General features: G+C 38.9%; 2 protein-coding genes across 2 annotated transcripts in view; one reads left to right on the top strand and one right to left on the bottom strand.

Annotated features, from left to right (window-relative positions):
* rnf123 (ring finger protein 123) overlaps nt 1-19,489 on the bottom strand; it is a 148,991-nt gene that overhangs the window by 16,322 nt on the left and 113,180 nt on the right. The window lies entirely within an intron of this gene.
* Nucleotides 9,158-13,678, top strand: amigo3 (adhesion molecule with Ig like domain 3). The gene is given in 2 exon segments (XM_008105014.3): nt 9,158-9,877; nt 9,879-13,678. Coding segments are annotated over 2 exon segments (1,575 nt in total). The 5' UTR covers nt 9,158-9,854; the 3' UTR covers nt 11,431-13,678.

Below are 19,489 nucleotides of genomic sequence, written 5' to 3'. Positions count from 1 at the left end.
AGAGGGAGACCTGAAAGAGTTTTCCCTTTGTTCTCTTCCATTCCCAGACTCCCTCCCACCGGTGACTGCGTTGCCATCCACTGCTCTCCCCTCCTGCATCATCTTTTACCCCTTTAACCCCATTTGTCCAAATTTCATTATTCCACAAATGTTAGGCTGTTCATTCTTAAGTCTCTGTACTAGATCTCGTTTCAATTCTTCTATTCTCCTCTCTAATTTTCTGTTTTTTAAGATCTCTTAATTGTTTTTCTATAGATTTAATTTGTTCTAAATCCAGGTCCTTCAAATTCCTTAAAGTTCTCTTTTCTTCCCTGTCCTTTGGATCTCCCATTGCAAATAGACTCTGAAGTAAGTCTGTCTCTGTTGGTCCGCCTCTCTCTGCAGTCTCCAGCTCCCTCGATGCTTCTTGTCCAGTCGGCTTGTCCTTGGTCTTATCTGATTCCTCCTCCAGACCGTCTGTTTCTTTTCCGTCTGTATCCAGTTTTAACTGTTTAAGCATTTTCCTCCCACTTTCCAAGTCGGAAGCTTTATATAATTTATTGTCTTTATATACAATTAGGGTGGCTGGAAAAGCCCAGGTATAACGTTGTCCTTTCCTTTCCAAAGTTCCTGTAATTTCCCTCATTTCTGCTCTCTTTCCCAATGTCTCTGAAGATAAATCCAGGAGTGGCCATACTTTACTGCCAGCCAAGGTCAGGTTCTTCATTTTCCTCAATTTTCGATAAACAATGTCCCTTTCAGCCTCCCTTGTGAACCGTATCAAAATATCCTTGGGTTTCCTGCCTCCTCTGAAAGCCCAATGTATCCTCTCGATTCCTTGCGATGGGACCTGAGCATTTGTTGCAAGCCACTCAGCTATAACTCCCTTCAGATTCTCCTTTATCTGAAGACTCTCTCCTGCTGCTCTCAAACGCAGATTGGCTCTTCGGGATCTGTCCTCGAGGTCAGCAACTTTATCTAGAAGTTTTCTATTAATGTCTCTCAGAGTGATTAATTCACCTTTTTGTCTTCTGATCTCCGCTGCTGCCTCCTTAAACTTTTCTTGGCATTCTTCCACTTTATTCTCTATCAGCCCGAGTTTGCTATTAATTTGTGTGATTTGCTCTCTTGTCTGCTCATTTCCCTGTCTTAAAATCTCCATGTTTAATTTAAGATGTTCCAATGTAGTTATAATTTTGTTCAATTTTTCTTCCTCCCCTTCCTTCTCCTTTCTGTCCGCCATACTCACAGTTGTCCGAACTTCTGTTTGGATTCTGAGATTTATGGCTTCAGTCACCTTTGATTGTGACCTCCCAGCCTTCTCTCTTTTCTCCTTTGATCCGGACTCCAGTTAAGGAGAGATTTATGACCCTTTATGGGCTTTTTGAGGCTTTAATTGCCTTATAGTTAGGAGAGCAATTAGGCACGTCTACTCTCGTTGACGCATGCGCAGCTCCCCCCCATTGCATTTCATGATGCACTTCCCATATGTGCACACACATACAGGGAGGAAGGAGTGGTAGAGAGAGGTGTGCTCTTTCTGTCAGGTTATAGGCATTAACACAACCTGTTAGATCCTGCCACTATCACCTTTAAATGTGTCCTTACACAATTTAAATAACATATCAATTGATATACCAGTCTGAGTAGTATTTTCTGTTCACATTTGCATGCCACATTCTACAGGTTTAATTGTATTTCCCACCTTTTGATGTGCATAAAAAGAATGCCCCACCTATTCCCAATCTTCTTTATGCTCCCAGGGCAAACTAGGATGAGGAGAGTGAGAAAAGAGTGGGCTCTGCTACAACTGTAGCATCCCACTAAGGAACGTTTCCTGCTACTTAAACTGAACAGGAAACGCACAATTTCTGCAGAGTTGCATAGGTCAGGTGTCACTCTGGTAGCAAAAAGAGACTGAAAAAAAGGTAGGTCCAGTAGAGAGGACCAGAAGGTGTTTATTTTTTGCACTGAGAGAGAAATAAGACTGTTATTTGCCACAGCCAGAAGTGTGAGGAAGAGATGGGTCCACACAGAGAGCAGGAATTGCGGGTTGCACCTGGAGAACTGAGTATCCTCCCCTGATTTAAATTGTCGAGTCCTCCTGTGTACAGAGTAACCAAGTCTCCTAGTCTAGAATCTGGATAACAATAGGGACATATTAAGTTATTTACATTTATTTAAAAAATGAAGAGACTATTCAGAAGAGGCAAATAATTAGAAATTAGTTCTGAAGGGCTTCAGGCTATGCAATAGAAACAAACCCTTTCTCTCTGGCTCACTTCCTGCAAGCTACACATCAAAATGGATGGGAGATAATGCAACTATATGAAAACTATATGAAGAAAGTCTACCAGATCTGACTACATTTACAAAATCCATCAAACAATCAAGAAGTAAAGGAGTTAAAAAACAGGGCTGCACCTCTGACATGTCCATTAATAGTCAACTACCAGCTCATGTAGAGCAAATGCCATGTTTCTGTAATTCTTTTGACCTGGTCATTCTATCACTTGCACAGGAAGTATTAGAATAGACCTGAAAATATCTGAAAACCAATGCAATAAAAAACTGACCTTGTCCCTAATGGGAGTGAACAGATAATGAAACAGAAATTAAAGTCCTTGTCACAATCCAGGGCCTACTACAGAACCCGCCCCCCCTGACTGATGGGCACACCTATATTATGAATTTTTGGCTCTCATAATTAATCCCACCTAAAAAGTGAACACCAGTTATCAAAACCATTCAATGGTTCAGTATTTAAGCTACTAAATAATTTGTTATATTATTGATTTTTAAACATTTAGGAATAAATTACACAGCATTTCATTTACCCATAGTTAGTGCTCAGACTTGCATATTAATAATACTTGATTAGAACAGATTATGAAAAGCGTTTGACTTCTTCCTCCTACTGTTTCCATCCAGAGCTAAAACATGGTAAGGAAACATTGTCTTAACAGGTAACCATTTCCAAGAGTTATTACACCATCAGGTCTCACCAGGTACCAAGAAACATATAAAAGGGGAGTCACATCAACTATAGCTATAGCTCATCTATTTTTAAATTATGGGGTTGGAAGTGTATGTACCATTATCTTATTTCCTAAATCAGAAGTTACCCCCAATGCAAACCCAAAAGTTGAACCAATCCTATTTCACTCCCAGTTAACCCAAAGGCAGCTGAGATGTGTGCTCACCCAGTGTTAAATGATCCCTAAGCATGAGAAAGAATGGTAAGAGATGCCTCATCATTACAAAGCTATATGTTCCCATACTCAGAAGGTAAGCAACCTAATAACATAAAGAACTAAATGCACTATCCATTCAGCCCTGTGCAAGAATGAAATATAGAAACAAAGAAGAAAAATAAGTGACAAAGGGCCCTTCCACACAGTCATATAACCCAGAATATCAAGGCAGAAAATCCCACAATATCTGCTTTGAATATCATTATCTGAGTCCACACTGCCATATAACCCAGTTCAAAGCAGAAAATGTGGATTTTATTTAGCTGTGTGGAAGATGCCAAACAGAAAGTACAATAGCCCTCTTCAGGTATGACTCCAGGGGTGTACGAAATCCACTTGAATAGTCTATTATCAGCATTCTTATATTTTCCCAGTTCTGAACTGCCAAGCGAATGCAAAAAGGATCCAACTGGGTCACTGGTCTAAATGAACCTTATCAAAGCATTGGACAGTTGTTAACATTTGGGCATAATGCTAATAAGGGCTCCAAAACACATTTGCCTGGTGTTAGAGGCCACGACTCACTACATTAGTGAGCAAGATATTTTGTGTTGAACTTGACTCTTCCTACTGAAGCATCAAATATAACATTTCACAAACCATTTTTGTTTTAATGGAGCTGCAGTGCTTTGCTAATAGATTTTGTGCTATTTTCTCCATTTGCTGTCACTTAGAGGCTCTGTGTAGCTTGAAAAATTTTAAGAGGAAAGTTCAATTCAAGCATGTTAGGTCTAATGGAATTACAATCTGCAGATCTCTTCCTGATAGCAAAAACTAATTGAAATTAATTCAATTACTTTTCCTATTCAGCGCACCACACAGATGTCTAGCTTTCACTGAAGTGGTAAAATTGTCATAAAAGTATCAGTTCAAAAGTGCATTTGGGGACTCACATTATGGAATCTATTTCTATAAATAGAAAATGACTATGTCAGGGAGATGATTGGCGTGCCAGCCTTTCCCCCCAACATGCAACCTTTCCAAGTAGGACCATTTTTAGAAAGGAAATATAGCCAATTGCCTGAATCCTCACAAAGTGTGATGCGGTACAGCCAGACTAGAATCACAGAATCATACAATTGGAAGAGATGCTAAGGGCCATCCAGGCTAACCCCCTTTTATGCAGGAACATGTGATCAAAGCATCCCTGACAGATGACCAGCCTCAGCTTAAAGACCTCCAGAGAAGGAGACTCCATCACACCTTAAGGCAGCATATTCCACAGTTCTTATCATCAGGAAGTTTTTCCTGCAAACAGTTCTTATCATCAGGAAGTTTTTCCTGCAATTTCAATCAATTGCTCTGTGTTCTGGTCTTTAGAGCAGAAGGAAACAAGCCTGCCCCCTCCCCAATGTGACATCCTTTCAATTTTTTAAACATGGCTATCAGGTCCCTTCTCAGCCTTCTTTTCACCAAGTTAAACATACCTGAATTGGCAATCCTTCAGATTTCATGGAATCACCAGTTATTGAGCTCTACTTACAGAACGGCTAGCCTTCCAGGTCTGATCTGGAATTAAAGAATTGACACTGATCTCCAAGAATCTCTTCAGGTTAATACTGGAGGTGTGGCGTGTCACCATTACAATCTCATACCTTCCTGCCATTTCAAGAAGCATCAACATTCAGGAGATTCAATCTTGATAGTCAGCAGAGAGAGGGAAAATCATGAAGACTAGTTCTGGATAAATGTTGCCACCTAGAGCTAGTAGATTATGAGAGGATCAGAAAAAGGCGAGCTGAGTATTCAAGGTAAGCTGCATGCCCTTCATATCCAAGGACTAAATTGCCACTTGTCCATCCATCTCCTGATAGTTAATGCTTTAAAATCTTGTTCAATCTTAATCGAAGCTCCACAGAATTACATGGTATTGAAAGCATTCCATTTAAAAAAGAAAAGAAAAGAAGATAGGACAAATTCTATGGAAGATGAGTCCATCTTATTTTGGACAATGAGTCCCCAGCCAGCAACAGAAAACCAAGAGAGGAAATCTATGAGACACTGACAAGATGTGTCAGTGTCTCACAGATTTGGGATGATGTTGGAGAATTGCATAAAAAACCAAAAACAAACGTTACTGTTTAGAAATATGTGAAAGGGACAGGTTGACATTTGTTACAGCATTCCATATTGAGGTTGACAAGAACTGCTTCTATTTTAACTATGTTTTGCAACAAATAAGGGTGAGGACTGTTTTTAAGAAGCAGAACACCAGTCAGAGATGCGTGAAGGCTTTCAAACATCAGAAAGCAGTGAAATGAAGAAAGTTGTAATTTGCACTATTTCCATTCCTATGTTTAGTGGGTATTGTAAGAATTTTTGGGTTAAGGACATAACTACCAAGGACAGAAGCAAGCTGAGTAATAGTGTTGTAAAGGTTGAAAGTGAACATTAACGTAACATGTTAAGAATTTCGAGAATTCTTCAAACAGAACTCAGATTTGAAAAAAAGAAAAAAAATAAGCGTAAGGCCAAACCAAAAAAAGCAAAAAGATGTGACAAGCCAACCTAGGTTTAATGCATTTTGGGCATTAAATTTTGCCAATTTTTGTAAGCCGCCCTGAGTCCCCTAGGGTGAGAAGGGCGGGGTATAAATGTTGTAAATAAAATAAATCTGCGTGCATCATCCGAAAATACATCACACAGTCCTAGACACTTGGGAAGTGTTCGACTTGTGATATTATGAAACGAAATCCAGCATAACTATTTTGTTTGCCGTGTCATAATAAAATAATAATAAGTAATAATAATAATAATAATAATAATAATAATAATAATAATAATGGTTGGAAGAGATCCCTTGGGCCATTTAGTCCAACCTCCTTCTGCCTTTGTGCACCAAAAGCACTAGCAAAGTACCTATTAATAATTAATTATTAATTAAATAATAATAAAAATACCAATATAAACAGAAGCAAAGTTTTGGAAGGCATACACTGGGCAAGGGAGGAGGCGGGAAAGGCGCGTGCAGCGCAAATGAGGAGGCGGGAAAGGCGAGCTCCTTTCCCTCCTCCTTCGTGCTGTATGTGCCTTCCTCGACAGAGAAGGAGGGAGCTGCCGCCATGGGGGCCAGATAAATGGCTTTGATGGGCCGCATGTGGCCCGTGGGCCGTAGATTGGGGACCCCTGACCTAGACTAACCCTCTGGGAACGTCCAGACATGGAGCTCATAATTCAAAACCAGATTGAATATGGGAGTCAAAGATCCATAAGTTTAGACAACAATCTATGTGGAAGAATTATGTTAAATGCAGAAATAAAGTCTGCAAAAAACACCCTAACATAGTTCTGGCCCCAGATGAGTCAGTGCAGTGTGGAGAGAGATGGCTATAGTGTCCTCCATAGCTCTGTTAGTTTCATATGCAAATTGATGTTTATCAAATTTACATGGAAGGCAAGAAATGATATGTCTACAGGCCAGTTTTTCAAGGCACTTTATGATGTTTGAAGTGAGTGCCACTGATCTGTAGTCCCTAAAATTATCAATAGGGAACTTATTTGCTAACAAAACAATGATGGAAGCCTTCAAATAAGATGGAATAATGGATTGAGATAAAGACCAATTAAAATCACAGTAAAAATACCAAAAAAGAAGGCCATATTATAGACAAAAAGACTCAATACAAATGCTATGGTCCTGAGTCTACAAGGTCTGAGCAAAACTGTTGATGCCAGGGTGACTTGGAGGTCTCTCATTCACATTGAAGTCAACATGATGGCAGTTAACGAAAACAACAAAATCATTCACGTTATGTCTTTTACTGAATTGGAAGTTTTTCACTGTCTGTAAATATTAGGCATAGACTCTGGGGTTGGAGTAACTTTACAACAGAGCATGAGTTGTCTAATACAAGAGGCAAAATCATGCTATTTAAGTGGATCTCATCTCTGCAAGAGAAAGAGGAAAATAAAAGGAAAAACAGAGCAACTCAGCTAAAAGGAACTGTAGAGGAACTTGTACTACATTTTCCACTTGCAGAGAAAGTGAACTGGAATACAGATTTGTCCGATGTTTTCTTATGTGCTGGTACATTTAGAAGAACCAGCACATAAGAAAACATCGGACAAATCTCTATTCCAGATCACTTTCTCTGCAAATTGAAAATAGAGGGTTAAGTGCCCATCTCATTCATCAGCTGCAGCAGCCAAATTAGTCATTTGTTGTCCTAATGGAAATCAACTACTTGGTTTGTACTTCTTTAAAACACAGTAGACTGGAAATTACACTCCAGCCCCTGCTCTTTCTGTCTCAACCCTTACTCTCCTGACATGCCTGGTCAACATTCATACCTCCTTAAGCACTAAGCAGAGGGTAAATTAATTGCATGTGCCGACGTTCATACTTTATGTCGACCTCGCAGAGCAAGAATAGGTTTCTACAGGGTCAAAATTAGTAGGTAAATCCTCAGCAGCTCTGCCTCCCTTTGTTTTAACATACTGAGCTAGATCTTTCCCCAGTGCAATAACCTCAGTAGGCCTCTGGTAATATGTGGACATATTCATAGTGAAGGTCAAGGTACAACTACTAAGAGGAAGGGGTGATGATAGACATGAATAGGAAGCACATAGTGGGAAAATGCTAAATAAATATCTTATACGCAAATGTAAGTAAGGGAAATCATAAAGTGTCTAAATAACTACGTGTGATGGGCCAGTTGCAGTATGTACTGAACAATGAAAAAAAGACAATGGTTGTAGCTAGCTCTTTCTGCCCTTTCAACTCTATGTATCAGTCTAGTACAGAAGAACATGGCTGGAATAATGAGGCTGTATCTTACTGCTATTTCAGTTTACTGAAATTAAGACAGCAGCAAAGGGGGAAAGACTGAAGAAACATATCACAAGTGTAGTGAAAATTCAGCATAGCAACAGAAAGGATGTAATTGCCTCCAGCTAGGAGTCTTCTCTCAACAGGCCCTTTCCTGGTAAGAGCCTCGGTGGGAAAGTTTGAAACAGTGCCAAGGGAGTTACTCATTAACTTCAAAAGAAGGAAAACCTCAAATTACATATCACAGTGAAAGTAGAAGCCCGGAGTCCTAAACATCAAAGAAACCTCAATTTGCCTTGCTTGTGGAAAGAGGCTATCATGGATTGTCAAATAATGAAGCATTTTGTATCTGCCCCCAAATTACTCACAGAATGTATGAACAATGTCTGCTCCAGCTTTCTCCATGTGTAAATTAAGAATGCTATGTGACTAGGTCATTAATCAAAAGCTCATACAAGACTCTCCTTTGCTATTATTATTATTATTATTATTATTATTATTATTATTATTATCATCATCATCTTTATGGTTCAAGGGGTTACATTGACATCTTTATGTTGGTGTGTGCCTTAAAGTTATTTCTGACTTATGGAGACCATAAGGAAAACTCCTCATAGGTTTTTCCGGGACTGAGAGTGTGTGATATGCCCAAGGTTGCCCAGTGGGGCTCCATGGCCAACCGGGAATTAGAGTCTTATATCCTACCCTGTGGATATAACAGAACTGTAGTCTAAGTTCTGCATATTTCACTACAGTGAAATTGTGATCCATGCTAGTTGAGCACAGCAATGAAGAAATATTTAACCCGAGAAGCCTTATCAGCTCCACACTGAAGCAATTGGGAAAACAAAATAGTCAGGACTGCTCAACAAGATCATTATCTTCCTTCCTTACGTTTACTGAGGCTCTCCCTTCCTTTCTTCTTGCTTCTCCTTGTAACTATTCCGCTGGCTCCAATTACTGCAGTTTCCTGTGCTACTCTGATATGGCAAATCCCAGAAACACTTGGAAGGACTGTTCTGCCCCCACATGGCATCAGAAAGAAACAACAAGCCATTCAAAAAACAAGCCCTTCACATTGGTTCTCTTTTCTCCTCCCCTTCTATCCTCACTCCCTCTTAACACAAGCCAATAGCGTTGCTCTTTGCCCACAGGACTTACCCTTCTGTAAGTCTTCACAGACAGCTTGTAAATAGGAAAAGAGGTAGAAAGTGTTTGCATACACTGAGGACAGCTGAAACACGATACAGGCAGCCAGAAGGAATGATGCTCTTCAGGATAACCCAGAAATTAAGATAACAAGGGTAAGAGCTGCCTTCTTTACCATTTCCATTTGGGATTACAGAGGAGAAGGGACACACTTCTACCTGACCCTCTTGTAGAGGAATTGCTTAACGTCAAGATGGGGATCCATTTATAGAAACTCTGGGCTTTAAGGACTAAAGTCATCTAAGCAGCAAATGGATATAATGCCTCTGTCCACCAAGGAGCCCAAAAAGGATGAAATATTAGATTATTTGGAGAGAACCTTACAAATCTCTCAAAGGCTTATGAAGTAGAGGTCAAGATTTACATGGATGGATTTTCTTTAAAACAATTTGAATAACAACCACACTTGGACTTCTTGCAAGTTTGTACAACGCCTAAAAGCAGCACATCCTGAGCAACAATACAACTGTAAGTACACCACACTGATACCAATGCACCCTGAGCTGAGCTCAGGAATAAAAAAGAAGATTTGATCTGAAGGCACCATCTAATTTGAGTTATTCTTTCTAATGTTACCTACTCAGATGAAAGTGTTTGGTAGCAGGATAATATTGTGTGGATTTTACTTCTGACAGCGTTGTTCCATGCTGCTGGCAACACAAAGTGAACTGTTACACAATGAATGTGCTGACATTGGCTATACCTATTTGGAAATTCCTTGGGAAGCTGCTATTCTTTGAACTGTGCATTCAGCTTAGCAACTTAAACAAATTATATGTTCTAGCAAACTGTCCTGATGGTTGCATCTGCACTGCTGATCTCTTGAGTTGTGCAAACCAGAGCCTTGAACAGGTTCCAGTCACACTGCCTCCCACAACTACTACTCTAGATCTCAGCCACAACAACATTGCTTGGATTAACGGTAACTGGCTGTCTGCCTTACCACGCCTCCAAACCCTACGGATCAGCCACAATAAGATCAACAACATCTCACGAAAAGTGTTCTACCATGCCACTGACCTTGCACACTTGGACATGTCCTCCAACTGCCTGCACATTGTGGAAGGATATTACTTTGAAGGCCTTGTGAACCTGAAAGAACTCTTGCTGTACAATAACAAGATCATACAAGTTGATGAAAATGCCTTTGTCAAGCTAACTAGTTTAAGAAAGGTCTATCTGAGTTGGAACAGGCTAACCAAATTTCCATTTGAATTCATTCAAAGACTTGAACATCCTTATTTGAGGACTCTTGATCTGTCCACAAACAACCTGAGCACCATTCCTGTTGAAATAATAAGGTCCTTGCCAAGGTACGTTAAAAATGGCTTATATCTTCACAATAATCCTGTGAAATGTGACTGTTCTGTCCATCAGATGTTCCAGGAATGGAAGCACCATGGTTTCAGTTCTGTGAAAGATTTCATAGAGGAACATACTTGCAAAATCTATGCTCATGAGCCACGGTCATTACTCAAAACTTTCAAATACAATGAGTATTTTGATCATTGTTCTGAGAATCAGAGGAAAGCAGCTATTCCAGAAGTGAACTGCAAAGTGGGAGATTCCTTGATAATAGACTGCAACACAGGATTCCATGAGGACAATACCACCACCTACCAGTGGTTCTCTCCCCGTTACGAATTATTCATGTATTTGAAGCACACTGATAAGACACATCAGCTTTTCAAAAATGGAAGCTTAAAGATAATAAATGCCAAAACTTTGCATTCTGGAGTTTATGTATGCATAGCTATCAGTGAGGACCGAAAGATCAACAGGACACATAAAGTGAACGTCACCGTCCAGTATCCCAAGCCAGTGGAGTCCTTCAATACTGGTCTCACCACTCTCCTGGGATGTGTTGTGAGCTTGGTCCTGGTTCTGTTATATTTGTACATCACGCCATGTTACTGTTCAAAGTGCTGCAAGAAGTCTGTAAAACCTCCTCAAGACTGCAGTGCCCAGTCATCCATTCTCAGCACCACCCCACCACCCCTCAATCGCAAGATCAGTGCAAACAAGCATGTTGTTTTCCTGGAGCCCATCAAGGAGAGACAGAATGGCAAGGTCAAGCTGGCGGTCAGTGAAGACTTTCCAGATGCTAAAAGCCCTACATTTCTGCAGCTTAAGTTGGACACTGAATCCAGCAGTTCAGCCTTTTCTGACCTTCCCTTCACATCCTACGAGGCAAGAGCACATTCACCAGCAAATGGGTAGCAAGCAACTCCCAGAAAGAATGCAGGAATAAAGGAGTGAGAGAAAAAACAAGGCATATTTATAAAGAATTCCTTCATCAAAACATGCACAGTTTAAAAAATGCTCCTTGGATGAAGGATAATTTATTGAGCTTTCTCCCATAAAGGAGAGTGATTTTTTTATTCCAATCTGACTGTTTCATAAACTATTTACTATGCACAAGAGAAATAATGTCCTTATCAGAGAAGAGAGTAAACACTCTTTATACATCCTAGATGACTGCAACCCACTCAATAATAGAGACAATATGATTGTAGCAAAAGGTACGTTGCTTTTGAAAACTGCTGTGGAATACAAGTTTGTGACATAGTTTTAACCCTCAGAGAATAAACATTTTCTATTTAAAAAAACCTTATGATTTCATTTCCAGAAATGCTTTCATAACACTATGTCACAAAATTTGAAATGTTTCTGTTCCTGGTTTGAAAGTATTATTTCCTGTTTATTTGTGCATTACTTACTTTGAAAGTAGTTGTTATACTCCAGAAACTTCATTTTGTGGCTGCCACAAACCATTATGAAGTGGTTGAGACTGTATGAGACATTCATTGAAAAACAATAGCAAAATGAGTTGTTGAAGGCTTTCATGGCTGGAATCAGAGTTGTCGTGTGTTTTTTGGGCTGTATGGCCATGTTCCAGAAGGATTGTCTCCTGGAGAGAATACTTCTGGAACATGGCCATACAGCCCGAAAAACACACAACAACCCTATAGCAAAATGTGTTGCAAGATGTCCCACAAAAACAAAGTTTTTGCAGTTTAATAAACTTTTCCCATGCTTTTTATGATAGAACCAATTAGGAAATGATGTTTATAACCCAGGAACAAAAACTGTTACATAGTGTAATAACTGATTTGGAAAATAAATTCCTGAGTCCATTCTTTCCAACTTCCAGGCTGTTAATAATAACTCACAGCATAATTATAACTCACAGCATAGTTAAATACGGAAGCAATATCCTCTCTACAGAAGCCAAAAGTCCTGTTCCAGGTAACCACCTCACACCCTGGTGGATATTGATATCCAGTCAATCATGTAAGTGGCAGTGTTAATCTTTTGCTTGAACTAGCTTTACAGAATACTGTATTTCACTGGACACATTGAACCGCTCCTTAAAAGAACAGAGTTCTGAGTTTCTCTTTTAAGAAGCATGCTTTTTCAAGATTGCATTTTCCATTGGCAATCAGATAGCAGTACAACTAAGATAAATTTCTTCTAGCTTGGGACTTCAATGTTTTTGGACATTTTTCAATATCTTTCAAAAATGTAATGCAGAAAATTATATTTTTGAGAAATGCAAAATAATCTCCATGCTGCCACTACAACAGAAGTAAATTTGGGGCCAAAGCAGATGAGTATGAATATAAAGTTAAAAATGTGATAGCATTGGTATTGATTTTAAATGTACAATTAAATGCAGTTAATATGAAATTTAAGTACATTTATGCACAATGAATGTACAATTAGGTATATTAATTGCAATTGATGTATATTTAACCTTAAGCAGATGCATTTATTAAAATGGATTACATGAGAACATATGTTAGAAACATAACCATTCAAACTAGTATTTAAACCATTCAAACTTGTCATTCCTCTCCCCCCTTCTCCTTGCACCAAAACAACTGTAAATATCCACATTCAGGAATGTATTAGCCTATTCATGCATTTCATGTAATACGAAGCACCTTATCATGCATTGTTCAGCATGTATCATGTAATGCAGGTTTTATATGAACAATAGCTCTGACTTCTTTCTTCTTGAGAAGAACAGATTTTCTTGGGAGAACCAAGCTATTTTGGTAGTACTCCAATACATGTAATGAGAAATTGTAACCTGGGGCTAGATGTCCTCTTGAGTTACACTTAAATAAAAATCCCTATTTTTGAGAAAAAATTTATTGTGTCAGAAAGTGTATTTGTCTCACTACAGCATGGGACAGAGCTGGCTTCCATTTCATCTATGGCCAGGAAAAAAAATCTATGCACAAAATGCAATTTCATCCTACATGAATCTGCTCAGTTCTGAAGTAGCAGGCAGTCTAGCCTATTAAATGTTACAGATGTCTCTCTTTATAAATCCAAATTGTACCACAATTTAGATTTGATGTGGTGGTTATGATCAGGAGGTACGAAGAAAGGAGCGGAATACACTGTTTAGTGTAAAAGGCAACTGTGATCCCACAATAAAAATGTCATTGTATGTGTATGGTAAGACTTTGTTGCTTTTAAGCATGCTATAAAGAGCCAACAATGATGATGGTGATGATGGAAAGAAATACCTGGACATGAAATGGTACAGAGACACCCTTGAAGTCAACAAAAATAGGATTAGATGGCTATAGATAAAATGGCAGTAAGCATAACTTTTCTGCCTAAGGTGAAGGTGATGGACAATAGTATTAGCAGTTTGATAAGGTGCAGTCATTTTAATTAGTATTGTATATAATTTTGTTTACACATTTCTGTGGGTTGTTGTAGCCTTGTCGGCCACTGATTTTTTCAGAAATCAGACTTCCATGTATGGGCCTACTTATTTCACTGTAAGCTCCACATGTTCCCAAAGAAACAAAGAAGAGCTTCTTTCATCCCAAGGGTCAAAATCAATTTCAGAGCAATTCTCAGGGACCACACTCCAGTAATGTGTGAGGCTAATGGCAAAGGAGAGGCATTCCAAATGCCACCGTGTTATGCCTGAAAAGCTGTTTCTGCCAGTAACTAGGAGAGGAATTTCAATCTTTTAGAATGAAGAACCTATAAAAGAGTTAAGAAACCAACAGTGTCATGAAGAAGGGAGCATAGCCATTTGGGAAACCTCAGAGCAGTTGGCTTGGGACTATAGGCAGGCTAGATTTAGTCCTAGCCCACTCATAATGGATAAGCAATCAAATCACTCCTGGATTTCCCTGTATACTCTTGGCCACAAAAGCTTTAAAAAGTATCTTGCAGTATGCTGAAAGCTAATATCCGGAGGAAGGCCACCACCAAGCACACTCTATGAATTCTCATAATTGAGATTTAAAATATAGAGGGTGCAATCAACATGTTGTTCTCTGCTGATGACTAGGGCAGGGTGGGGAATGAACACACACCAGTTCCTGCACACTTTATCAGTTCATATTCCTGCAAAAAGTGAAACACAGTTGAATCCTTTCAAGAAAAATAAAACCAAACCAATTTCTGCCCAAACACAGCACAACGCATCTCCAGGGCTTCTTTAGATCATACTATGAGGGTTCTAACGCTATTTCTACTAACTCTGCATATCAGAGAATCCTCAGCCAAGGGATCTGCTATGGAGGGATGGCTGGAAGAAGAAATGGTAAAATTCTCTTTGCTTAGGCATCATTATGTGCACCCAAGGGCATGCTTTGATGTTGAATGTGATGCTGAATATTTTTTCCATATAATTTTTATTGAAAAATATATGAGGAACAAGGAAGGGTACAAGAGTGGATACAGAACAGGGGCATTTTTAATATCTTGCATCTTCATCTTTTTCCACTGTTATCAAATATAAAAAGGTTTCTATAATGTTAAAAAGGAAAAAGGAAAAAAGAAAACATTTTTTTTCTAATCTAAAATAGAAGGATAGAATAGTGGGTGTATAGTGGGAAACAGAAAATAGAAAGCCCTAACTAATGCTTCCTACCCTGTCTCTGCTGTCTTTTTCATAATAAAAAAACTATTATTTTTGTCAAAAAAATTTTTAATCATGTCAGAAGCGACTTGAGAACATACTGCAAGTAACTTCTGGTGTCAAAGAATTGGCCATCTACAGAGACGTTGCCCAGGGGGATGCCCAGATATGTTAGCTTGGAAGCTTCTCTCATCTCCCCGCAAACTAGAACTGACAGACGGGAACTCACCCCATCTCACGGATTCGAACCAGCAACCTTCAAGTAGTGTTAAATCTAATTCCCAGAAGAAAGGCTTCTGGCCCAAGTGGTACTTTATTTTTAAGATGTTTTCAATGTTCTTATGGATTATAATCCTTTTTTTTTTGCTTCAGAACATGTCCACCACATATGGTAAAAGATCCCTTCTTTTTGATGACGTTTCCAACAAGCATTTTTAAATGTTGTTCCATCTTTGATGTATAGATTATCATGTACCATCTATACATCATCTTGTCAATTTAATCATTGTTTTCCACATCTGTTCCCATTTGTCTAGATAGATATTATGGCCCACAATCTTTACCACTGAATCATACCATCTTTGATTAAATGTATTTCTCTTTAATAATATTTTATAGACTTCTGCAATTTGGTTTTCCTTGGACTGGAATATATATTGGAAAGGCAATGAATATATATATATATATATATATATATATATATATATATATATATATTTCATTGCCTTTCCAATCAATGCCTATCTTCTTATCCATCTGGTATCTTGTAGTTGTCTATATTGGAACCATTAAAATTGCGTGCTCTCTTGTTGTAGCTGGCTTGAATTTTTTAGATGAATTTCATTTTGTTGCCCAATTAATACCTGTTTATAGGTGGGGCATTGGTCTATCCTCATCTCTGTCCTATGGAAGGCTTCGACAGTAGATGTCTACAATGGTATTTTAAGTAGAATTTTGATTTGTACTTTTTCCATACTCTGTATAATATATTACTTAACGGGTAGCTGTTAAAATTAGAGTTGATTTTTTTATATATATTAAGTATTCGTGACATCCATTTCTTAAATCATGTCCTTCTATTGTCAGTAGTTTTTTATTATCTAGAGTTACCCATTTTTTTATCCAAACTAGAGCTGCAGCTTTGTAGTGTAGCTGAAAGTTCAGTGGAGACATACTCCCTCTGTCTTTGGTATCTTGCAATAATTTCATCTTAATTCTTGATTTTGTGCCTTTCCAAATGAATTTGCTAATATCGTCGTTCCATTATTTGAAGCATGTATCATTTAATAATATTGGTATTAAAATAATGTATATTTTATAAATGCATTTTATGAATGTTATATGTAAGTTAATTTTTTAACTGATTTATAGTGTATTGTACTGTTTTTATATGTCTGTTTTATTGTAAGCCGCCCTGAGTCCCCTGTTGGGTGAGAAGGGCGGGATATAAATATTGTAATAAATAAAAATAAATAAATAAATATTGTTTGGAAAAGAAACACCATTTTAGGGAGAACATTCATTTTAATTGTAGATAATCTTCCCAGCAAAGAAAGTTGTACCTGGGACCATAGCTTTAAAACTTCTTTGCATTCTATGTAATGTCATAGTTGTTTTTATATAGGTCTAGATTTTTCATAGTCATGTAGAAACCAACACTAAATTTGATCTCCTAACATTTATAGTAGGGCTAGAAAAATCGTGACTTTCCAAATGCTGGACTGCAACTTCTATCAGCCATCATATGCAGAGGAGCACAAGCTCTGAGGAAGACTAGGAATGAGAGGGACTCAAGAAGAAATTATAGAAAGAACTTTTCCTGCTCAATCCTCGTCATTGTCAAAATATTACATTTTTTCTGAATTGCCTCCACAAAAACCTACTCCCGCTTTCCATTATTAGTTCTGTGCAGTCTTGATGCTGACATTTAATGGGATAAGAGAAAGCATATGACTGTAGCACTAGCTGCTTCTATTCCGGCATTTGCCAAGCATTTAATTTTTTTTTTACCAAGGTCATAGTGCCCTCCACTACACTGGACTCTCAAAGCCATTGCAATAGTATATTCTGCTAAAAGTTTGTTCCTGATGACCAGTGGCTATGTCACAACCAAAGTTGTACCCCACAAAAAGAAAAGGGATCACAATGGGTAGTTAGGAGCCCACAGAATTATAGAGCATGGGCCATCATGTCAAATCCTTGCCACGCAGGAATACATACTCCCAGTTCCATCCAACTCATCCAACCTCTGTATAAAATCCACAGAGATGGAGTCTCTACCACACTCCAAGGCAGTGCATTTCACTGTTGAATAGCACTTGTCATCAGGAAGTTCTTCTAATTTTTAGCTGGAATCTCTTTTCCTGAAGTTTGAATCCATTGCTCTGTCTTAATCTCTGGAGAGGCAGAAAACAAGTTTGCTGTTTTCAATAGGACATGCTCCCTAATAATCAAACATGATATCTCTTAGCTTTCTCTTTCCCAGGCAAGAGATATGAAACTCTCCAAGCCATTTCTCATAGGACATGACTTCCAGACTTTTTACCATGTTGGTTGCCTTTCAGATGGACACATTCCAGTTAGTCAATAAGATAAAGGTAGAGGTTTTCCCCTGACATTAAGTCTAGTCATGTTGGACTCTGGGGGTTGGTGTTCATCTCTATTTCTAAGCCGAAGAGCCGGTGATGTCTGTAGACACCTTCAAGGTTATGTGGCTGGCATTACTGAATGGAGCGCTGTTACCTTCCTGCCAGAGCAGTACCTATTGATCTACTCATATTTGCATGTTTTCAAACTGCTAGGTTGGCAAAAGCTGGGGCTAACAGCAGGAGCTCACCCTGCTCCCCGGATTTAAACTGCCAACCTTTTGATCAGCAAATTCAGAAGCTCAACGGTTTAATACGCTGTGCCACCGGGGGCTCCTAGTTTGTCAATATTCTTCTTAAATTGCAATTCTCAGAACTGGACACAGTATTCCAGGTGAGGTCTGACCAACACAGAATAAAGTAGGACTCTGACTTCCCTTGATCTCAACTCTATACTCCTATTGATGTAGACCAGAACTGCAATGGCCTAAGTGCCACCTGACTAAGTGTAGTATATTACATTTCTCCCGGATGAAATTCATTTTGTTAGTTTGACCCCGCTATCCAAGCTGTTAATGTTATTTTGGATTCTGATCCTGTACTCTGGAGTATTCGTAACCCCTCATTACTTGCCGTCATCTGCAAATTTGATATGAATACCCTCTAGTCCAGTGGTTCTTAAAGTGTGCTCTGTGGAGCCCTTGGGGCTCCGTGAAGCATCTTGAGGGCTCCATGGTTGCCTCCTCCTTCCTCCTCCTCATCCAAGCTTTCCCTCCGCTTTCCTGCTCCCGCCCCCCAGCATCCCTCATCCCCAAAAGCCTTTTTCCCTTGCCAACAGATAGCCCCTGGGATTGCTCCTATTACTATTACAGTATTATTGCAAAGGCTGGATGGCCATCTGTTGGGGGTGCTTTGATTGTGCTTTTCCTACATGGCAGAAGGGGGTTGGATTGGATGGACCCTGAGATCTTCCACTGAAATACTGTTATGTTTATTATGGTTAAAATTGTTCTTCATTTAAAATATTATATTGTTCTTTCTTTCCTTTTTTTGCACTATAAATAAGATATGTGCAATGTGCATAGGAATTTGTTTATGTTTTTTTCAATTAGTTCACACAAATACTCTCCATTTATCTGCCACTGGCCTGACTCATCTGTCAAATTTTGTGTTAAATCCCCCTACTTCATTATCTGCCCCATTTTTCCCAAATTGAGTCCTAATTCCCTTTTGGGGGAAAACAGGCAAAAAGATGTTGAATAGTTCTGCCTTTTCTCTGTCCCCTATTAGCATTTTGCCATTGCTTCCACTCAGTTACTTTACTTCTCTCTTGTGCAACAAAAATAACCAAGAGCCCTTTTTGTTTTTGACCTCTCCAGCAAGCCTGACTTCTAATTCTCTAATGTCTTGATGGGAACTAATGTCCATATTATCTTTTTACATATTTTTTGAGCAGAACTGCAGCTCACCAGCAGAAATGCAATCTCCACAAAAGTACCTAAGCATTAAGATCTGGGGTGTATGATGGGGGGAGAGATCTCTCTCTTCTGCTTCCCACTGGATGGAAACTACGGAGAAGGCTATTTCTCAAGTTTCTACATAATTACCCAAGGATGTCTCTTTACCTAAATGCCCTCTGGCAGGGGTCTCATTTTCATGGAGAGCCACAACAGCCTTAGGGTTGCCTTCAAAAGGCTGATGAATCCATGGACAGAGAATCAGTGGATACAGAGGGCCAATTATATACTTTGTATATAGTGATCAGTGCTCTTTAGATTTTGGGTTCCCAGATGTT

The sequence above is a fragment of the Anolis carolinensis genome, chromosome 2, assembly GCF_035594765.1.
Source record: "Anolis carolinensis isolate JA03-04 chromosome 2, rAnoCar3.1.pri, whole genome shotgun sequence".
Taxonomy (NCBI): Eukaryota; Metazoa; Chordata; class Lepidosauria; order Squamata; family Dactyloidae; genus Anolis; species Anolis carolinensis.
The sequence above is the reverse complement of the archived record's forward strand: the minus strand, read 5'-3'. Positions and strand labels throughout refer to the sequence as shown.